At 34.1% G+C, this 19,279-nt stretch overlaps 1 protein-coding gene across 3 annotated transcripts in view; it reads left to right on the plus strand.

The window, feature by feature from the left end:
- LOC142323246 (terminal uridylyltransferase 4-like) overlaps positions 1-19,279 on the plus strand; it is a 133,297-nt gene that overhangs the window by 85,800 nt on the left and 28,218 nt on the right. For all 3 annotated transcript variants that reach the window (XM_075362629.1, XM_075362631.1, XM_075362630.1), the window contains exon 11: positions 1,261-1,505. In XM_075362629.1, the coding sequence (XP_075218744.1) occupies positions 1,261-1,505 (245 nt within the window). The remainder of the gene's footprint in view (positions 1-1,260; positions 1,506-19,279) is intronic.

Raw genomic sequence — 19,279 nt, forward strand, 5'->3', positions numbered from 1 at the left:
ATTTATTATTAAAATCACATCTTGGGGAAAACGGCTAATTACAGAACATACCTATATTTATCTCATTCATTAAGACAAAACAAAAATTCAAAATACTGTATAATAAAAAAAGAAACAGAAGATAGAATTCTTTGTTTTTGTGTAGGGACTTAAAACAAATTCTTGAAATTTCCACCACTGTTTAATATATACACCAGCATCTGCTTTTGTGTAAATGTCAACTATGCTATGACAGTGACATACGAGGTGTGGCTATTAAATAACAAGACTAGTGCTGTAAAAAATGTTATTTTAAATTTATAAATATTTAGTTATCCCCTTCAATATACACCCCTCCTCTATCCCTACAACCCTCCATGCGATTTTCCATTGTTCAAAACAGTGCTGGAGGTCTTCTGTGAGCACTTTCATGACACATGCCACTTTTTCTTTCACAGCTTCAACAGTCTGAAATCTTGTTCCTTTTAATGTAGATTTGATCTTGGGGACCAGATAAAAGTCACATGGTGTCAGGTCAGGCAAATAAGGCTGATGGTCTAACACTGGGGTGTTATACTTGGCTAGAAACGTCTTGAGAGACAGTGCAGTGTGAGCCGGTGCATTGTCCTGATGAAGAACCCATGACTTGTTCTTCTACAATTCAGGTCGTTTTTTCTTATTTTTTCACAGAGTTCAGCAAGGACCTTGAATAAAGACAAGAATAGTTAACCGATTGTCAGATCGGATCAGATTACTAATTTTTTCAATATTTTTGATGTTCAGCAACTCACATGAACATCATCTTCAACGTCTTCTTGGCCATCTTGGAAACACTTTAACCACTCAAAAACCACACTCATGATAAACATTCATTACTATATAGTTTTTTTTAAATAAAAGATAAGTTTCAGTAGCGGTTTTTTCAAGTTTCATATGAAATTTCATAACAGTTCTTTGCTCTAATAAAACACTTATCATTTTTTCAGCAAAACAAAAAAAACAGATGTTATCCAAACAAAGGCCATGGCCAGACTTAATATGTCTACAGAAACTGGAGTGGCAACAATCGAAAGAGAAGGCTTTACATTACACAGCTGTCGATCGTACAAATTTGGCACATGCACAGTTCTTCTGTAGCAGCATTAGTCTTGTTGTTTAATAGCCATACATCATATAGAGCCATTCTTACTGCATATTATCTGCTAAGCAGAGAAGTAATGAAGAACATGTTAAAAGTGCTACAGCCAGTTTAAAATTAACAAATTCTATTCTTTTTTTTAGATTATCATCTGAAAGCAGAAGAATTGAAGAGCAGTGTTGGACATATGCAGAGAGTACCTTATCCTTTTGACATCGTTTCAGAAAACATCCAAATTGTAGATAAATCCAAATCTGTGCCCCTGGATAAAAAAAATTTGTATTCAAAGATGTTCATTTTTAAAAAGAGTGCTGAATTATTATTTGGATCTGTAAAATCAGAAATTCTTGATTATAATTTTAATACAATGAATTTCACAAATGGCGCGGTAACTATTTTTTTCATTTTAAAATAATGTATTGTAATCCACTGCTTAAAAACTAGTGCTGTTTAAGTAATTTGTATGTGTGTCTGTAATTACCTGAGGGCTTCAGGTAGGAAATCTTTGACTAGAAGTAATTGACATCATCATCATATGATTATCTACCATGAGGCAAGTCCCTACCAGCATGACTTATTCTTTATTTCCAGCTAAAATTTGAGTTCCTGATAGCTCCTATTTCCTTTTAGATTATCTGTAATCTTCTGCATAGTTTTAATCAACCCTTCCTCTCTTACAATATATATCAACCAGTTGTCTTTTCTATTCTGAATTGTCAGATTAAGCTTCTGTGTTTGTTATCCTTCTCACTGCTTCATTTTTATTTTCTCTGTCCATTTAATTTTTTCCAATCTCCTATATGCCTGTGTTTGAAATGCTTCAGCTTTTCTTTTTCATAGAATTTATATTTCATATACATATAGAAACTTATGTTTCTATTACTCAAAAGATGCTTCCTCAGGTATAACTCCACCTTTCTTAATAGTAATTTATATTTCTGCATGATATTTTTTATAATCTTCTGATAACATTTTCCAATATACAGTTACTTGTTAAATATTCCTTCCTTCATGGAGATGTTAGTTGATTATTTTTTCTATTCCTCATTACTTTAGTTTTCATATTCTGTCATAACATTTTTTAATTTTAAAATTATCTGTTGAGTGTGTTTGTGCTACATCTCCTGAATTACTGTTAACCTTTTACAATTTATTTTCCTTTCTCATCTTCCTAAAGAACATTTTTAACCAACCTTTAACATACGTATTTAATAAGGTTGTAGAGCACCTTCACTTTATTCTTCTTGCTAGTCCAAAACCATTCTGTTCATGCATCCTTTATTTTCATAGCTGTTTTTTGATTTAGGTACTGTTGGGTAAAGTTAACAAAAATAAAAGAACATACAGCTCGTATTTGCCAAAAGAAATTGGACTTTAATTATAGAAAAAACAACTAGACTTTTTCATAAATCATAACTTTTTTTTTTTTTGTCGTCAGTCATTTGACTGGTTTGATGCAGCTCTCCAAGATTCCCTATCTAGTGATAGTCGTTTCATTTCAGTATACCCTCTACATCCTACATCCCTAACAATTTGTTTTACATATTCCAAATGTGGCCTGCCTACACAATTTTTTCCTTCTACTTGTACTTCCAATATTAAAGCGACTATTCCAGGATGCCTTAGTCTGTGTCCTATAAGTCTGTCTCTTCTTTTAACTATATTTTTCCAAATGTTTCTTTTTTCATCTATTTGCCGCAATACCTCTTCATTTGTCACTTTATCCACCCATCTGATTTTTAACATTCTCCTATAGCACCACATTTCAAAAGCTTCTATCTTTTCTTCTCAGATACTCAGAGATTGTCCAAGTTTCACTTCCATATAAAGCGACACTCCAAACATATACTTTCAAAAAATTTTTTCTGACATTTAAATTAATTTTTGCTGTAAACAAATTATACTTTCTTACTGAAGGCTCATTTCGCTTGTGCTATTCGGCATTTTATATCGCTCCTGCTTCATCCATCTTTAGTAATTCTACTTCCCAAATAACAAAATTCTTCTACCTCCATAATCTTTTCTCCTCCTATTTTCACATTCAGTGGTCCATCTTTGTTATTTTTACTACATTTCATTACTTTTGTTTTGTTCTTGTTTATTTTCATGCGATAGTTCTTGCGTAGCACTTCATCGATGCCGTTCATTGTTTCTTCTAAATCCTTTTTACTCTCGGCTAGAATTACTATATCATCAGCAAATCGTAGCATCTTTATCTTTTCACCTTGTACTGTTACTCCGAATCTAAATTGTTCTTTAACATCATTAACTGCTAGTTCCATGTAAAGATTAAAAAGTAACGGAAATAGGGAACATCCTTGTCGGACTCCCTTTCTTATTACGGCTTTTTTCTTATGTTCTTCGATTATTACTGTTGCTGTTTGGTTTCTGTACATGTTAGCAATTGTTCTTCTATCTCTGTATTTAAACCCTATTTTTTTTAAAATGCTGAACATTTTATTCCAGTCTACGTTATCGAATGCCTTCTCTAGGTCTATAAATGCCTAGTATGTTGGTTTGTTTTTCTTTAATCTTCCTTCTACTTTTAATCTGAGGCCTAAAATTGCTTCCCTTGTCCCTATATTTTTCCTGAAACCAAATTGGTCTTCTCCTAACACTTCTTCCACTCTCCTCTCAATTCTTCTGTATAGAATTCTAGTTAAGATTTTTGATGCATGACTAGTTAAACTAATTGTTCTGTATTCTTCACATTTATCTGCCCCTGCTTTCTTTGGTATCATGACTATAACACTTTTTTTGAAGTCTGACGGAACTTCGCCTTTTTCATAAATATTATACACCAGTTTGTATAATCTATCAATCGCTTCCTTACCTGCACTGCGCAGTAATTCTACAGGTATTCCGTCTATTCCAGGAGCCTTTCTGCCATTTAAATCTTTTAATGCTCTCTTAAATTCAGATCTCAGTATTGTTTCTCCCATTTCATCCTCCTCTTCTTCCTCTATAACACCATTTTCAAATTCATATCCTCCGTATAACTCTTCAATATACTCCACCCATCTGTCGACTTTACCTTTCGTATTATATATTGGTGTACCATCTTTGTTTAAGACATTATTAGATTTTAATTTATGTACCTCAAAATTTTCCTTAACTTTACAGTATGCTCCGTCTATTTTACCAATGTTCATTTCTCTTTCCACTTCTGAACAGTTTTCTTTAATCCACTCTTCTTTCGCCAGTTTGCACTTCCTGCTTATAGCATTTCACAATTGTCTATAGTTCCTTTTAATTTCTTCATCACTAGCATTTTTATATTTTCTACGTTCATCCATCAGCTGCAGTATATCGTCTGAAACTCAAGGTTTTCTACCAGTTCTCTTTATTCCGCCTAAGTTCGCTTCTGCTGATTTAAGAATTTCCTTTTTAACATTCTCCCATTCTTCTTCTACATTTTCTACCTTATCTTTTTTACTCAGACCTCTTGCGATGTCCTCCTCAAAAATCTTCTTTACCTCCTCTTCCGCAAGCTTCTCTAAATTCCACCGATTCACCTGACACCTTTTCTTCAGGTTTTTAAACCCCAATCTACATTTCATTATCACCAAATTATGGTCGCTATCAATGTCTGCTCCAGGGTAAGTTTTGCAGTCAATGAGTTTCACGAGCAAAGATTTCTAAATCTTTGCTTAACCATGATATAATCTATCTGATACCTTCCAGTATCGCCTGGCTTTTTCCAAGTGTATATTTTTCTATTCTGATTTTTAAATTGGGTGGTAATTGGCAATTACTAAATTATACTTCGTGCAAAACTCTATAAGTTGGTCCCCTCTTTCATTCCTTTTGCCCAGCCCGTATTCACCCACTATATTTCCTTCCTTGCCTTTTCCAATGCTTGCATTCCAATCTCCAACTATTATTAGATTTTCATCTCCTTTTACCTGTTTAATTGCTTCATCAATCTCTTCGTATACACACTCTACCTCATCATCATCATGGGCGCTTGTAGGCATATAGACGTTAACAATTGTTGTCAGTTTAGGTCTGATTTTATCCTTATAATGATTCTATCCCTATGCATTTTGAAATACTCTACTCTTGTCCCTATCTTCTTGTTCATTATGAAACCTACTCCTGCCTGCCCATTATTTGAAGCTGAGTTAATTATTCTAAAATCACTTCCTCTTCCCACCGAACCTCACTAATTACTACTACATCCACATTTATCCTATCCATTTCCCTTTTTAAATTTTCTAGCTTACCACCCTTTTATAAACTTCTAACATTCCACGCTCCGACTCGTAGAATGTTATTTTTTAATTTTCTGGTGACCCCTTCCTTAGTAGTCCCAACCCGGAGATCTGAACGGGGGACTAGTTTACCTCCGGAATATTTTACCAAGGAAGGCGCCTCCATCATTGCTATATGAAAATGCAGAGAGCCACATTTTCTTGGGAAAAAAGCAGCTGTAGTTTTCCATTCCTTTCAGCTGCGCAGTACTCAGAGGACTGAGTGATGTTGATATGGCCGTTTAAGTCATTCTGACTCACGCCCCTAAAAACTACTGAAAGAGCTGCTGCCCTCTTTCAGGAATCATTCCTTAGTCTGGCTCTCAACAGATACCTCTCCGATATGGTTGCACCTTCGGTCCAGCTACTCTGTATCACTGAGCACTCAAGCCCCCTCACCAACGCCAAGGTCTCATGATTCATAGAGGAGGTTATGATTCATAACCTTAAAAACTTGAATGCAAATATGCTATAAACATAACTTAATTCTATACAGAATTTATACAAGAAATATCAATTTAACTCAACATATGAATAATAATAATACATAAAAATACATATATCAAATAATCAATTTGAAAATCTACAATTGAACATAGCCTGAAAAACAAAGGAATATAAAACACCTTTGTTACAATCATATACTTAAACGAAATAAGATGAAATTACAAGGCAAATTTAACTTAAGTCTATACAGAATTTATGCGAATAATATCGGCTGAAACAATATATCAATTCTAATAATAAGCGACAAAAACATAAATATACATGTTTCAAATAATCAATTTGAAAATATCGCATTAAAAAACGTGGCTAAATACATTATTACAATAATTACAGAGAAGCCCACAATTACGACTTCACTTTAGGAGATATAATTTTTAGATTAATATAAGAAGAGTAATGAGAATTCAGCACATGAATAGATAAGAATTAATCTCGGCGATTAACAAATTACATTAGATTAAATGATAGAGTTAATTACAATAATCATTTCAAGTAAAGGTAATTTACTCTCAGTAACTGACGTTTGAACATAAACTTTTGATGAACAACCAGAATATTATTAATAATAATATATGAAATATGTCAGACATATGTTTTATAATTCTGAAGTAGTGTTTAATTTCAAGTAGATTTGATAATAACGATAGTTGGCATTTACTAACATATAAAATGTGCTTCACATGAAAAATGATAACATAACCTTTAACTAAGCCACCTGGCGTCACTATACTTGAATGAAGAAATGGTTGTATAAGTCAGTCTTGAATTTCAAATATAAAATGTACAATAAATTGAGTATTTCACTGATTTTACTAAAAACATAACTGTTTAATATAAATAATAATGAATAATTTGAACTTGCCTGTATCACACATAAATATTAGCAAAAGATGAACTCGTGAATGAAAGTACATATGAATACATACAGTTAATCCTAGGCGTAGTCTCCAATGGCATATCAAGAATACAGAAGTTGAACAGGACGTGGCATCTCAGATAATGAGTGGCGTCTCAGTAATGAGTTTGGAGAAAATTCTGCATCGATAAAATTGTAATAGGCAGCTGGAGAAGATTCGGTGTTGATGGAATTGGCTGGTTTGTAGTAATTGAAACACTTTCATCAGAGATGTAATATTCTGAATTTGAAAATTAACTTATCAAAGAGATGAGGCTAGACGAAACATAGGAATCTGCGAAATCCACAAAAAGCTGACGAGAAGAAGAGCAAGAGAGAATGACCACAACGTTTGTGAGTATGAATACGATGAAAGTATTTAAACATTAAGTATGAGAGAGAAAGGTCACAGTCGACCGCACATGGTGAATGTCTGATCTACTCTACCAAAAAAATGGTGTGAATGAAAAGAGGGGGAAACCAAACCTAGGCAGTGGACAGGAGAGAGTGTGTGTAAAAGACAAGAGATGTGTGAATGTATTAGTATGAGAGCGAAAGAAAAAGGGTGTGTGAAGGCAGCAATAAATAATGCGAGATATGAATACTATAAATGACAGAAACAGACAGTCTGGCCGGCGCCAGAAGTGTCGAAAACGAAAACAAAAACCAAAGCAAGCCTATTATAAGAGTATACAAGAGACAAGCCCATACGAAACAGAGTAATAAATTTACCAAGCCTGTAGCAACAGCAAGACCCAACCCTAACTTTGAATTCATTGGAAATAACGCAACTTTACGCAATGGCGTAAACAGGTACAATTATCAATCTTGCTATCTTTCCAGTCTACTTTTTAATATTTCCACAGGCTTGTCCATTTTGACATAATCAAATGCTTTTTCCATATCTACAAAATACATTTATTCCTTTCAGTAGTGACTAATTGTTGATAAGTTTTCCTGACATAGCATTGTTTACTTAACCATAACTTACAGAGACTTATATCGTTTTAGCCATAACTGCAGCTGAGAAGGCAGCAAGTGATACAGTTGACCATATTTCTTGAACTGTTTCATTTGCTGCTTTCTCAGCCTCAGTTATGGCGGTCATATTCATAATTCCACAATGATATTAACAAAATATAAAATGATAAACTAAGATTATGGTTTATTTGTGTGTGTTCGTACATATGTATATATATATATATATAAGCATACACAATAGGTCTAAAAAATTTGTGAACTAAATTTTTGTAGTCGATATAAGTAGCGCCATTTCTCTGACAACCAACGTACTATATAGAATGATGTCTGACAAGTGTGTGTACAAAATTTCATCATGTTTTGTCACTCCAGTCTTGAGTTATATTCAACCCTATACATTGTGTTCATGTGATCTTCTGCGAGCTTGCAACATGGAACAGAGTAGTGCAATAAGATTTTATGTTCAACTTCAAAAAACTTTTATTGAAACTTATTCCATGATGCAGCAAGCATTTGGTGATGAAGCCGCATCTCGTACTATAACATACACGTGTTGAAGCGATTTAAAGACTAAAGAGTTGTTGGGCGACAGCAAACGAAGTGGAAGGCCGTCAACAGATGTTCACGACAAAAATGCGTGCGCTCCTGCTCAAACAACCTCATCTTACCCTTTGGGCTGTAACAGAAGAGCTAAACATCTGTAAAGATGTGGTACGTACAATTCTAACAAAAAATAAACCACCAAAAGGTGTGCTCTCATTTCATTCCACACTTCTTAACCAAAGAACAAAAACAGGTGTGTCTTTCTTGCCGTCAAGACATCGTTGAAACTTTGATAGTGTAATGGGCTATACGTTATAGCAGAATAATGAACTGTATAAAAAGATAATTACACACTGATTGAGAACTAACTATACTATATTTATAAGGTTAACGATACTAAACTATATTACTATGATGCAGAGGCCGATGCATGCTTACTCTAACACTGTTCAACTCTGACAAACAAGAATGCAGAATGTTCTTAATATTAAAGCTGCCCATAGGCAGCGCTGAGTGTCTGAATTTAAACCGAACATACTCCCCGCAGGTTGATCTTTGATCAATATTAATTACATTGTCTCAGTTTATTGGCAATGGCACAAGTTCAGTAATAGGTCTCTTGAAAAACGTGCTGCCTACTGTCAACTGAACTGCACGTACTAGACCATCTTTACCTAGGAAAACACTGTCCATTAAAGCCATTTTCCAAAATTGAGGTGGTAAGTTGTCTTCTTTCACTAGCACTACTAGACCTGGTCGAAGGTTTTCGGAGGGTGACTTCCACTTGCTGCGCTGCTGCAAACCATGAAGATAATCGTGAGACCATTGTGACCAAAGACTCTGTTGTATCTTCTGAAGCTGCTGCCATCTGGAAAGCTTGTTACATTTTATATCTAACAAATTGGGTTCAGGTAGTGCTATTAAAGGATTACCAATAAGAAAATGTCCAGGTGTCAAGTAAGATGGATCGCTAGGGTCATCGGATAAAGTAGAAATAGGTCTAGAATTGAGGATAGCTTGCTTCTATATCGGATAAAAGGGTAGAAAATTCTTCGAAATTTAGATAAGTTTTACCTATGACTCTTTTGAGATGGTATTTCATTGACTTCACAGCTGCTTCCCACAGGCCCCCAAAATGAGGTGAATTAGCTGGTATGAAGTGCCATTTGAGCCGTGACTTGGCAGCATAATTTTCAATGTCTGTATTAAATTCTTTATCGTGAAAGAGTTTCCTCAATGAATTTAACTCGCTGTTGGCTCCAACAAAATTGGTGCCGTTGTCACTATACAAGTTGGCGACGTGACCTCTTCTTGCAGTGAAACGTCTTAAGGCTGCGAGGAAGGCTTGTGATGTAAGATTACTGACTAGCTCTATGTGAATAGCATGAGTTGCAAGAGACACAAAAATTGCAACATAACATTTGGTTGTTATATTTTACTTCTCGGATTCCCATACTTGATTTGAAATGGTCCCGCATAGTCTACTCTTAAGAAAAGGACGACTAATCTCTACTCTGTGTTTGGGCAGCTGACCCATTAATTGATTAGCCGAGGCTGCCTTAAATCGAAAATATCTTACACAGTTATGAATAACACTTCTAATTACCTTTCGAGCTCGTGGTATCCAATATTTGAGTCTTAGTGAAGCTAACAATAATTGAGGTGCAACGTGCAATAACCTCAAATGTTCAGCCTTGATGATCAACATCGTAAGATGGTGTTTTGGTGGCAAAATAATCTGATGTTTAATATCATACGCAATATCAGCATTATTCAACCTTCCTCCAACTCGAATTATGTTACGATCATTGAGAAAAGGATGAAGATTAAGAAGCTTACTTTTTTAGGAACGGTAGAAATTGATCGAAGATCATTAATTTCTTGACAATATACTTGTTGCTGTACCATCCAGATGCATGTTTGTAATGAATCTTGAATGTCTGCAGTATTAAGATTTCCTGTTTTCTTCTTTTTATTACGACAATTATAAATAAATCTCTTGCATAGGGCAACTACTCGTGTTAATCTAGAAATACTTGAAAACTTACAAACTAAATCGTCATTTGGTGGAAAAACACATGTCAAACTAGTTTCCGTTTGTCGTACTTCTGGAATATCTTGAACATCATAACTGTCTGAATTAGGCCAAGAACTGGAGGGTAAATACAACCAGATTGGTCCACACCACCAGATGCCTTTATTTAAACACTCTGGATTGGAACCTCTGGAAATGAGATCAGCAGGATTGTCTGACGAAGCGACATATTTCCAGTGATTGATGTCTGTTACATCTTGAATCTGCGAAACTCGATTCGCAACGAACGTTTTCCACTTCGATGCGGGAGCTGAGATCCATGCCAAACAGATTTTGGAGTCCATCCAAAGATGAACCCTTTCAATCGACAAATTCAGGATTGGTAATGTTTTTCGTAACAATTTTGACAACAGTAAAGCGCCACACAACTCTAACCATGGTATGCTGACGGTTTTCACTGGTGCGACATGAGATTTCGAGCAAAGTAGTTGAACTGAAATCTCTCCCTCAGAATTGACAGAACACAAATACAGACAAGCACCAAATGCATGCTGTGATGCATCGCAGAAACCGTGAACTTCAGTATCTATAGGATTATTGATAATAACTCTTCTATTTATTTTAATATCATCAATTAAAGAAGGTTGTGACACCAAAACATGCCATTTCTGGAGCAATGATGATGGTAAGTTATCATCCCAACCAATACCACTAAGCTACAATCGTTGCAAAGATATTTTGTAAGAGATTACAATAGGACTGGATTTCTATTACAATAGAAACCAATTGGATCATAAATGGAAGCTACTGTAGACGCTACTTCTCTTTTTGTTACTACGTCTTTAAATGGTGGAATTTTGGAAGAAATAGAAAACACATCTGGTTGAGGAAACCACTTAAAGCCTGAAGTTTGATTGCTATCTTTTTTCTCAAGCTGAATTGATGTTTTTGTATTTACAAGTTCTTAAGGTAATGAATTTAAAAGTGATTTATGATTAGAACTCCATTTTCTCAGTTGAAATCCACCAGACCTTAACAATTCTATTAACTCTGATTGGATTGCCAGAGCTGTGTTGATGTCATTAGCTCCAGAAACTAAATCATCCACGTAGAAATCACGACATAAAATTCTGGCTGCAGTTGGGTACGTGTGTTTTTCTTCTGCTAGATGTTGTAGGGACCTTGTATCCAAGAATGGAGCTGAGGCAGTGCCATAAGTAACCGTTTGAAGCTCATAGCATTGAATTTGATCAGTTGGTGAATCCCGCCAAAGAATGCGTTGTAAGTTGCAATCTTCTGGATGAATTTTAATTTGGCGGTACATTTTCTCAATGTCTGCTGTAAACGCAATGCCATGGGTTCTAAATCTTACCGTAATCGAAAATAAGTCTTGCTGTACAGTAGGACCAACCATTAGGATGTCATTAAGAGAACTTCCCATGGATGTTTTAGCTGAACCATCAAAAACTACCCGAAGTTTAGTTGTGGTACTATTTTGCTTAAAAACGGCAGGAAGGTAGAACTGTTGTTTATAATCATTTCCTTGAAGAGGCACTGGCTTCATGTGACCGAGTTCCTTATATTCTTGAAGAAATTTTGAGTATTCCTGACGAAGTGAATGATTCCTTTGAAGCCTTTTCTCTAGCACTTGATCGAATGAGTTTCCTAAAGGTAAATGATCTGGCTTTAGAGGAAGTCTGACGATAAGACGACCTGAAGAATCTCGGGTTGTTGTGTTCCGATAATACTGTTCACACTCGTCTTGTTCCTTAGCCTTGCATAGAACAACCAACTCTTCTAATTCCCAAAATTATTTAAGCTGTTGTTGCAGCTGATCATTTGTTAATGTTAAACATGTGGTTTGAGGACTTGAAGAGGTATTTTCCTGATAGAATCCATCCTAATTCAGTTTCAAAGATAACTGGAAACCCACCTGGTCTTACCCTTTTAACACATTTCATAATTTGGAAATATAGCTCAGAGCCTATTAACATGTCAATATTTCCTGGTTTATAAAATTCCGGATCAGATCATTTTAAATTCGCAGGCAGATTCCATGATTTGTAGTTCATAACATTGCATGGCATATTGCTAGTTATTTGTGATAACATTAAACAAGAAATATTTGCACTAAAAGCATTATAAGTAGAAAATAATTGTACGTCTACACTATAATTTGTTTTAGTAGGAGTATTATTTATACCCATAATTGGAACTGACTGACGAATTTTTCTTAAACCTAAACATTCAACTCAGTTTTCAGTAATGAAGTTTGATTAGCTAGCTGAATCTAATAGGATCTACATGGTTGTAATCTTCCTTGACTATCTTGGATCTTAATCGCTGTAGAAAGAAGAATATTCTATTGCACTCTTGATTTGAGCGAACAATATGTGTTAGAAGAGCTATGATGTGAAGCTGGACTGTGTTGCGAACAACTAGAAATTTTCTGGTTTGAATCTGAATCATTATTGCTATTAGATTTAAACAAATTATTTTGTGAACTTATATGTAATGAGGTGTGATGTTTGGCTTGCAAATTCGATAGCCTCTAGGGAAACAATTCCTTACTAAATGACCTAATCTAAGACAATTGTAACATAACTTCTTATCCTTAACAAATTTAGATTTATCAGAAACACTTAAATTACTAAACTTCGAACACTTGTATAAAGTGTGAGGTTGAGTGCAACATTCGCATACTTTGGACTCAGTAGCAACATACGAGTTAGAATGTCGAACAGGTTTATATTTTTGCCATTCATCCACTGTTTTTTGTTTATTACTGCTTGAAGAGGCTAAAGCCGCCAAGGCTTGACATTTATTTTCCAAAAATTCAAAAAGATCTTTGAGAGATGGAAAATCTTGTGTAGAATTTTTTAATTCCCATTCTCGTTTGGTTTTTGCACCTAATCTATCTATATACAGTTGACTTAAAATTATTTCATGAATTGGTGTTTGAATATTTAGAACATTGAGAGCATTAAAATTACTAATCGCCGTATTGATGAACTGACACAATTCGTTGGCGTCTTCCTTACTAACTAACTTAATATTAATTATTTCTCTAACATGAGCTGATGCAATCAATCTCTTGTTTTCGTATCGGTCTTGTAACAATTTCCAAGCAACGGGGTAATTAGCATCAGTAACAGCTAAGTTTTTTATTAATTGAGCTGCTTCATATGTCAATGTAGAATTCAGATAGTAGAATTTCTGAATTGGACTAACGTCTTTATTGTCGTGAACCAATACCTTGAATGCATCTGCATAAGGCATCCAATTTTCGTACATACTGTTAAAACGAGGTAAATTGATCGTTGGTAATTTTACTGAAGGTTTATTTTCGTTAATGCAAGAGTGGTGTGAGTTGAAGTGCTGGGTTTCTGAAACTGATGTTTCCTTTAAATATTCTTCCATTTGCGCCCTAATTTCATAATAATTGTCTTCAAAATCTAACCTATCTTCTAAATGCGTATCGTAATCTTTCTCGTCCTGTACTTCTAGCAAACTCTGTGTTTTATTAAAATTATCTAAAATATTTGGCATTGCATCATATCTAACTATAATATTACTTTTTTGTGTCTCATTATTACATTTATCGCTAAATGATTTTATGCATGTTAATTGAGCCTTACATACTCTTAGTTGTTTTTTCAAAGTTGTAATTTCTACTTCAAGAGACATAATGATAATTCTTATAAAATACTTAAAGATATGGTCTATAACTATCAACGTAAATTAAAGATTTCTAGGAAAATAAGGAACTAATATTTATTAAAAATATCGAAAATATGGATGGAATAAATAAGTAAGAAATAATAATGTGAATGATGAAGGAATGTAGATGTAAATCTATATCAAAGATAGGAATGTAAATAAGGAGCTGATAATTCCCAATTTGTTATTACTTATCTGAAACAATTAAAATAAGAGACTTGCAGCAGCTAACCTGACTTGAAGGTCATGACAAAGTGGCTGTTTACTTAGCACTGAGGTTGATGTCTGCATTCCAAGTCGAATAGACGGGCGCCGCGAAGACTGTCCCTTGTAATAGTAATTACTGTATTACACATGGATATTAACCGCACTTCTTATTGATATTATTACGCACTAGTCTAGAATTAAGAACATAAACGCAAACTATGTTCTGCACACACATAAAAAATATCCGGGCGGAGGACCAATATGTATAGCTGAGGCTGTATGTTATAGCAAAATAATGAACTGTATAAATAAATAATTACATACTGATTGAGAACTAACTATCCTATATTTATAAGGTTAACAATACTAAACTATATTACTATGATGCAGAGGCCGTACTGGCATGCATGTTTACTCTTAACACTGTTCAACTCCGACAAACAAGAATACTGAATGTTGTTAATACTAAAGCTGCCCAAAGGCAGCGCTGAGTGTCTGAATTTAAACCAAACAGATAGTGACCCAGATTTTTTGCAAACAATTGTAACTGGGGATGAAAGCTAGTGCTTCATGTATGATCTGCAAATGAAGCATCAATCTGCTGTTTGGTTGAGTGCTGGAGCACAAAGACCGGTGAAAGTCAGGCAGCAAAGATCAAGAGTGAAAGCGATGTTGATTGCATTTTTCAACTCAAGGGGCCTGATTCATAATGAATTTGCCCCAACTGATCAAACCATGAATTCTAAATTCTATCTGGAAGTAATGAAATGCCTGAAGCATCATATTCATCGAATCCAGCCTGAGTACTAGGATCTGGGAAGTTCGACTCTCTTGTTTGACAATGCCCCGGCACACATGGCAACAGTTTTACCATGTTATTATGCTGCAAATCCACCATATTATCCCACCCGACTTGGCTCCAGCAGACTATTTTCTGTTCCCAAAACTCAAGTTGAAGATGAAAGGCTGCTTTTTCAACAATATTCTGGCCATCCAAAGGGCTTGCACTGAGCAGTTGAAGGCGATTCCATAAAGTTATTTCTCCAGTGCGTATGATGGGCTCTACTGGTGCTGCAATGAGTGTTAAACTAGAGAAGGGTTCTATGTAAATATCTTTAAATCTGTATTTTTATTTAATTTAGTTTGGGAACTTTTCAGACATACTGTATGTATTGATTTTAAGTAGGCCTCTTAGCCATTTTAGTATCATATGAACTGTGTAGAATATAGAACCGAGAATCACCCTTACCTTTTGGAGGATGTTTAAAATGTAATAGACATTAAGATCTTTTTGAAACAGAATATTTTGCAGAATCTGGTAAAAATATTTTACTGTCAAGTTATATAAAAATTTTAATTGAACTATCTAACATCTTTCTTATAATTTATATTGTTACATAAAAGTTTTTATTTGTGTTAAAGACTGTTTTTATAAACTGCTTGTTATATGTGAAGTAAAGATGTCATAGGAAGAGGTAATTTATATATCACTTGTTTTTTGTGTATGTGAAGTGAAGATGTTATAGGAAGAAGTAATCTATATACTACTCACTTTTTGTTGTCTTGAGTCAGAAAATACATGGAGATCAGACAAGAATTATTGTACAGCAGCTGTACATGTAATGAAAAACCATCGCTTCCATTGAGATATGACCATACATTTTTAATATAGTGTGATTTTTAATCTCTTTGGCTAATGGAGTCATTAAAGCAAATAGGAAAATACCTATTCTATAGGAAATGTACTTCTGTATAATCAAAATTAAGTCATTGAACTTGGATCAATACTCACCTTTAAATTGAGTACTGATGGTGATTCAGAAAAATATTAAATATCAGGTGTCGAAATAGTGTTGTATGATATTATAAAATTAATGTTAATGAAGAGATCATCTTAAATCTGTGTTTGTTAATGAAGAGATCATCTTAAACCTGTGTTCTGTAATAAACTAGGAAAGAAAGAATTTATTATAATATAGACCAATTTCATAAATCAAGGAGAAAAAAGGTTTATGAACCTTATAAAACATAAATGCCCTGACTCAGGGTGATTTTTTTTTTCAAATATTTTTAGAGATGTTAAAGATATTAAATATTATAGAAACAATGAAGTTGAATAAAAATGAAGGTACATTCTTGTAAATAATTTCAATGTTATACAAATGTAGAGTATACATAAGTTTTTGTTTTTATAGCATCAAATTTCTAAGTTTTATAAAAATTATCATTTGTAATGGAAAGATAAATGTAGATGTAGTAGGAATTACGAGGTTCGATGGGAAGAGGAAAACAACTTTTGGTCAGGTGATTTTAGAATAATTAACTCAGCTTCAAATAATGGGCGAGTAGGAGTAGGTTTCATAATGAACAATAAGATAGGAAAGAGAGTAGAGTATTTCAAAATGCATAGCGATACAATCATTGTAATCAGGATAAAATCAAAATCTAAACTGACAACGATTGTTAACATATATATGCCTACAACCACCCATGATGATGAGGTAGAGTGTGTATACAAAGAAATTGACAAAGCAGTTAAGCACATATAAGGGGATGATAATTTAATAGTTGGAGATGGGAATGCAAGTATTAGAAAAGAACAAGGAACGAAATGTAGTGGGTGAATACAGGCTGGGCAAAAGGAATGAAAGAGGGGACCAACTTACAGAGATTTGCACAAGGTATAATTTAGTAATTGCCAACACCCACTTTAAAAATTATAATAAAAGAATATACACATGGAAAAAGCCAGATGATACTGCAAGGTGTCAGATAGATTATATCATGGTTAAGCAAAGATTTAGAAATCAACTCGTCAAATACAAAACTTACCCTTGAGCAGACATTGATAGCGATAATAATTTAATGATAATGAAATGTAGATTATAGTTTAAAAACCTGAAGAAAAGGTGTCAGATGAATTGGTGAAATTTAGAGAAGTTTGAGGAAGAGGAGGTAAAGAAGATTTTTGAAGAGGATATCACAGGAGGTCTGAGTAAAAAAGATAAGGTAGAAAATTTAGAAGAAGAATGGGAAAATGTTTAAGAGGAAATTCTTAAATCAGCAGAAAAGCGAACTTAGGCAGAACAAAAAGAACTGATAGAAAACCTTGGATTTCAGATGATATATTGGAGTTGATGGATGAACATAGAAAATATAAGAATGCTAGTGATGAAGAAAGTAAAAGGAACTATCGACAATTAAGAAATACTATAAACAGGAAGTTCAAACTAGCGAAAGAATAGTGGATTAAAGAAAAGTGAAAAGAGAAATGAACATTGTAAAATAGACAGAGCTTACAGGAATGTAAAGGAAAATTTTGGTGTATATAAATTAAAATCTAATAATGTGTTAAACAAAGATGGTACACCAATTTATAATACGAAAGTCAAAATCGATAGGTGGGTGGAATATACTGAAGAGTTATACTAAGGAAATGAATTAGAAAATGGTATTAAAGAGGAAGTCGAAGAGGATGAAATGGAAGAAACAATATTGAGATCTGAATTTAAGAAAGCATTAAAATATTTGAATGGCAGAAAGGCTCCTGGAATAGACTGAATATCTGTAGAATTACTGTGCAGTGCAGGTGAGGAAGCGATTGATAGATTATACAAACTGGTGTGTAATATTTATGAAAAAGGGGAAGTTCCATCAGACTTCAAAAAGAGTGTTATAGTCATGATACCAAAGAAAACAGAAGCAGATAAATGTGAAGAATAATACAGAACAATTAGCTTAACTACCCATGCATCAAAAATCTTAATAAGAAATCCGGACAGAAGAATTGAGAGGAGAGTGGAAGAAGTGTTAGGAGAAAACCAATTTGGTTTCAGGAAAAATATAGGGACAAGGGAAGCAATCTTGGGGCTCAGATTAATAGTAGAAGGAAGATTAAAGAAAAACAAACCAATGTACTTGGCATTTATAGACCTAGAAAAGTCATTCAATAACATAGACTGGAATAAAATGTTCAGCGTTTTAAAAAAATTAGGGTTTAAATACAGAGATAGAAGAATGCTAACATTTACAGGAACCAAACAGCAACAGTAATGATTGAAGAACATAAGAAAGAAGCTGTAATAAGAAAGGGAGTCTGACAAGGATGTTCCCTATCACCATTAATTTTTAACCTTTACATAGAAATAGCAGTTAATGATGTTAAAGAAAAATTTAGATCCGGAGTAACTGTACAAGGTGAAAAGCTAAAGATGCTATGATTTGCTGATGATATAGTAATTCTAGCTGAGAGTAAAAAAGGTGTAGAAGGAACAATGAATGGCATGGATGAAGTCCTGGCCAAGAACTACCACATGAAAATAAACAAGAATAAAACAAAAGTAATGAAATTTAGAAATAACGAAGGTGGACCACTGAATGTAAAAATAAGAAGAGAAAAGATTACGGAGGTAGAAGAATTTTGTTATTTGGGAAGTAGAATTACTAAAGATGGACAAAGCAGGAGCGATATAGAATGCTGAATAGCACAGGCGAAACGAGCCTTCAGTCAGAGATATAATTTGTTTACACCAAAAATTAATTTAAACGTCAGGAAAAGATTTTTGAAAGTATATGTTTGGAGCGTAGCTTTATATGGAAGTGAAACTTGGACGATCGGAGTACCTGAGAAGAAAAGATTAGAAACTTTTGCGGTGCTATAGGAGAATGTTAAAAATCAGATGGGTGGATAAAGTGACAAATGAAGAGATGTTGTGGCAAATAGATGAAGAAAGAAGCATTTGGAAAAATATAGTTAAAAGAAGAGACAGACTTATAGGCCACATATTAAGGCGTCCTGGAATAGTCACTTTAATATTGGAGGGACAGGTGAAGGAAAAAATTGTGCAGGCAGGCAACATTTGGCATATGTAAAACAAATTGGTAGGGATGTAGGATGTCGGGAATATACCGAAATGAAACGACTAGCACTAGATAGGGAATCTTGGAGAGCTGTATCAAACCAGTCTGAAGACAATGAAAAATTATTTAATTGCTGTATGAGTCTTGTCTCACAATAGAAT

Source organism: Lycorma delicatula, chromosome 4 (genome assembly GCF_047948215.1).
Source record: "Lycorma delicatula isolate Av1 chromosome 4, ASM4794821v1, whole genome shotgun sequence".
In the NCBI taxonomy this organism is placed as follows: Eukaryota; Metazoa; Arthropoda; class Insecta; order Hemiptera; family Fulgoridae; genus Lycorma; species Lycorma delicatula.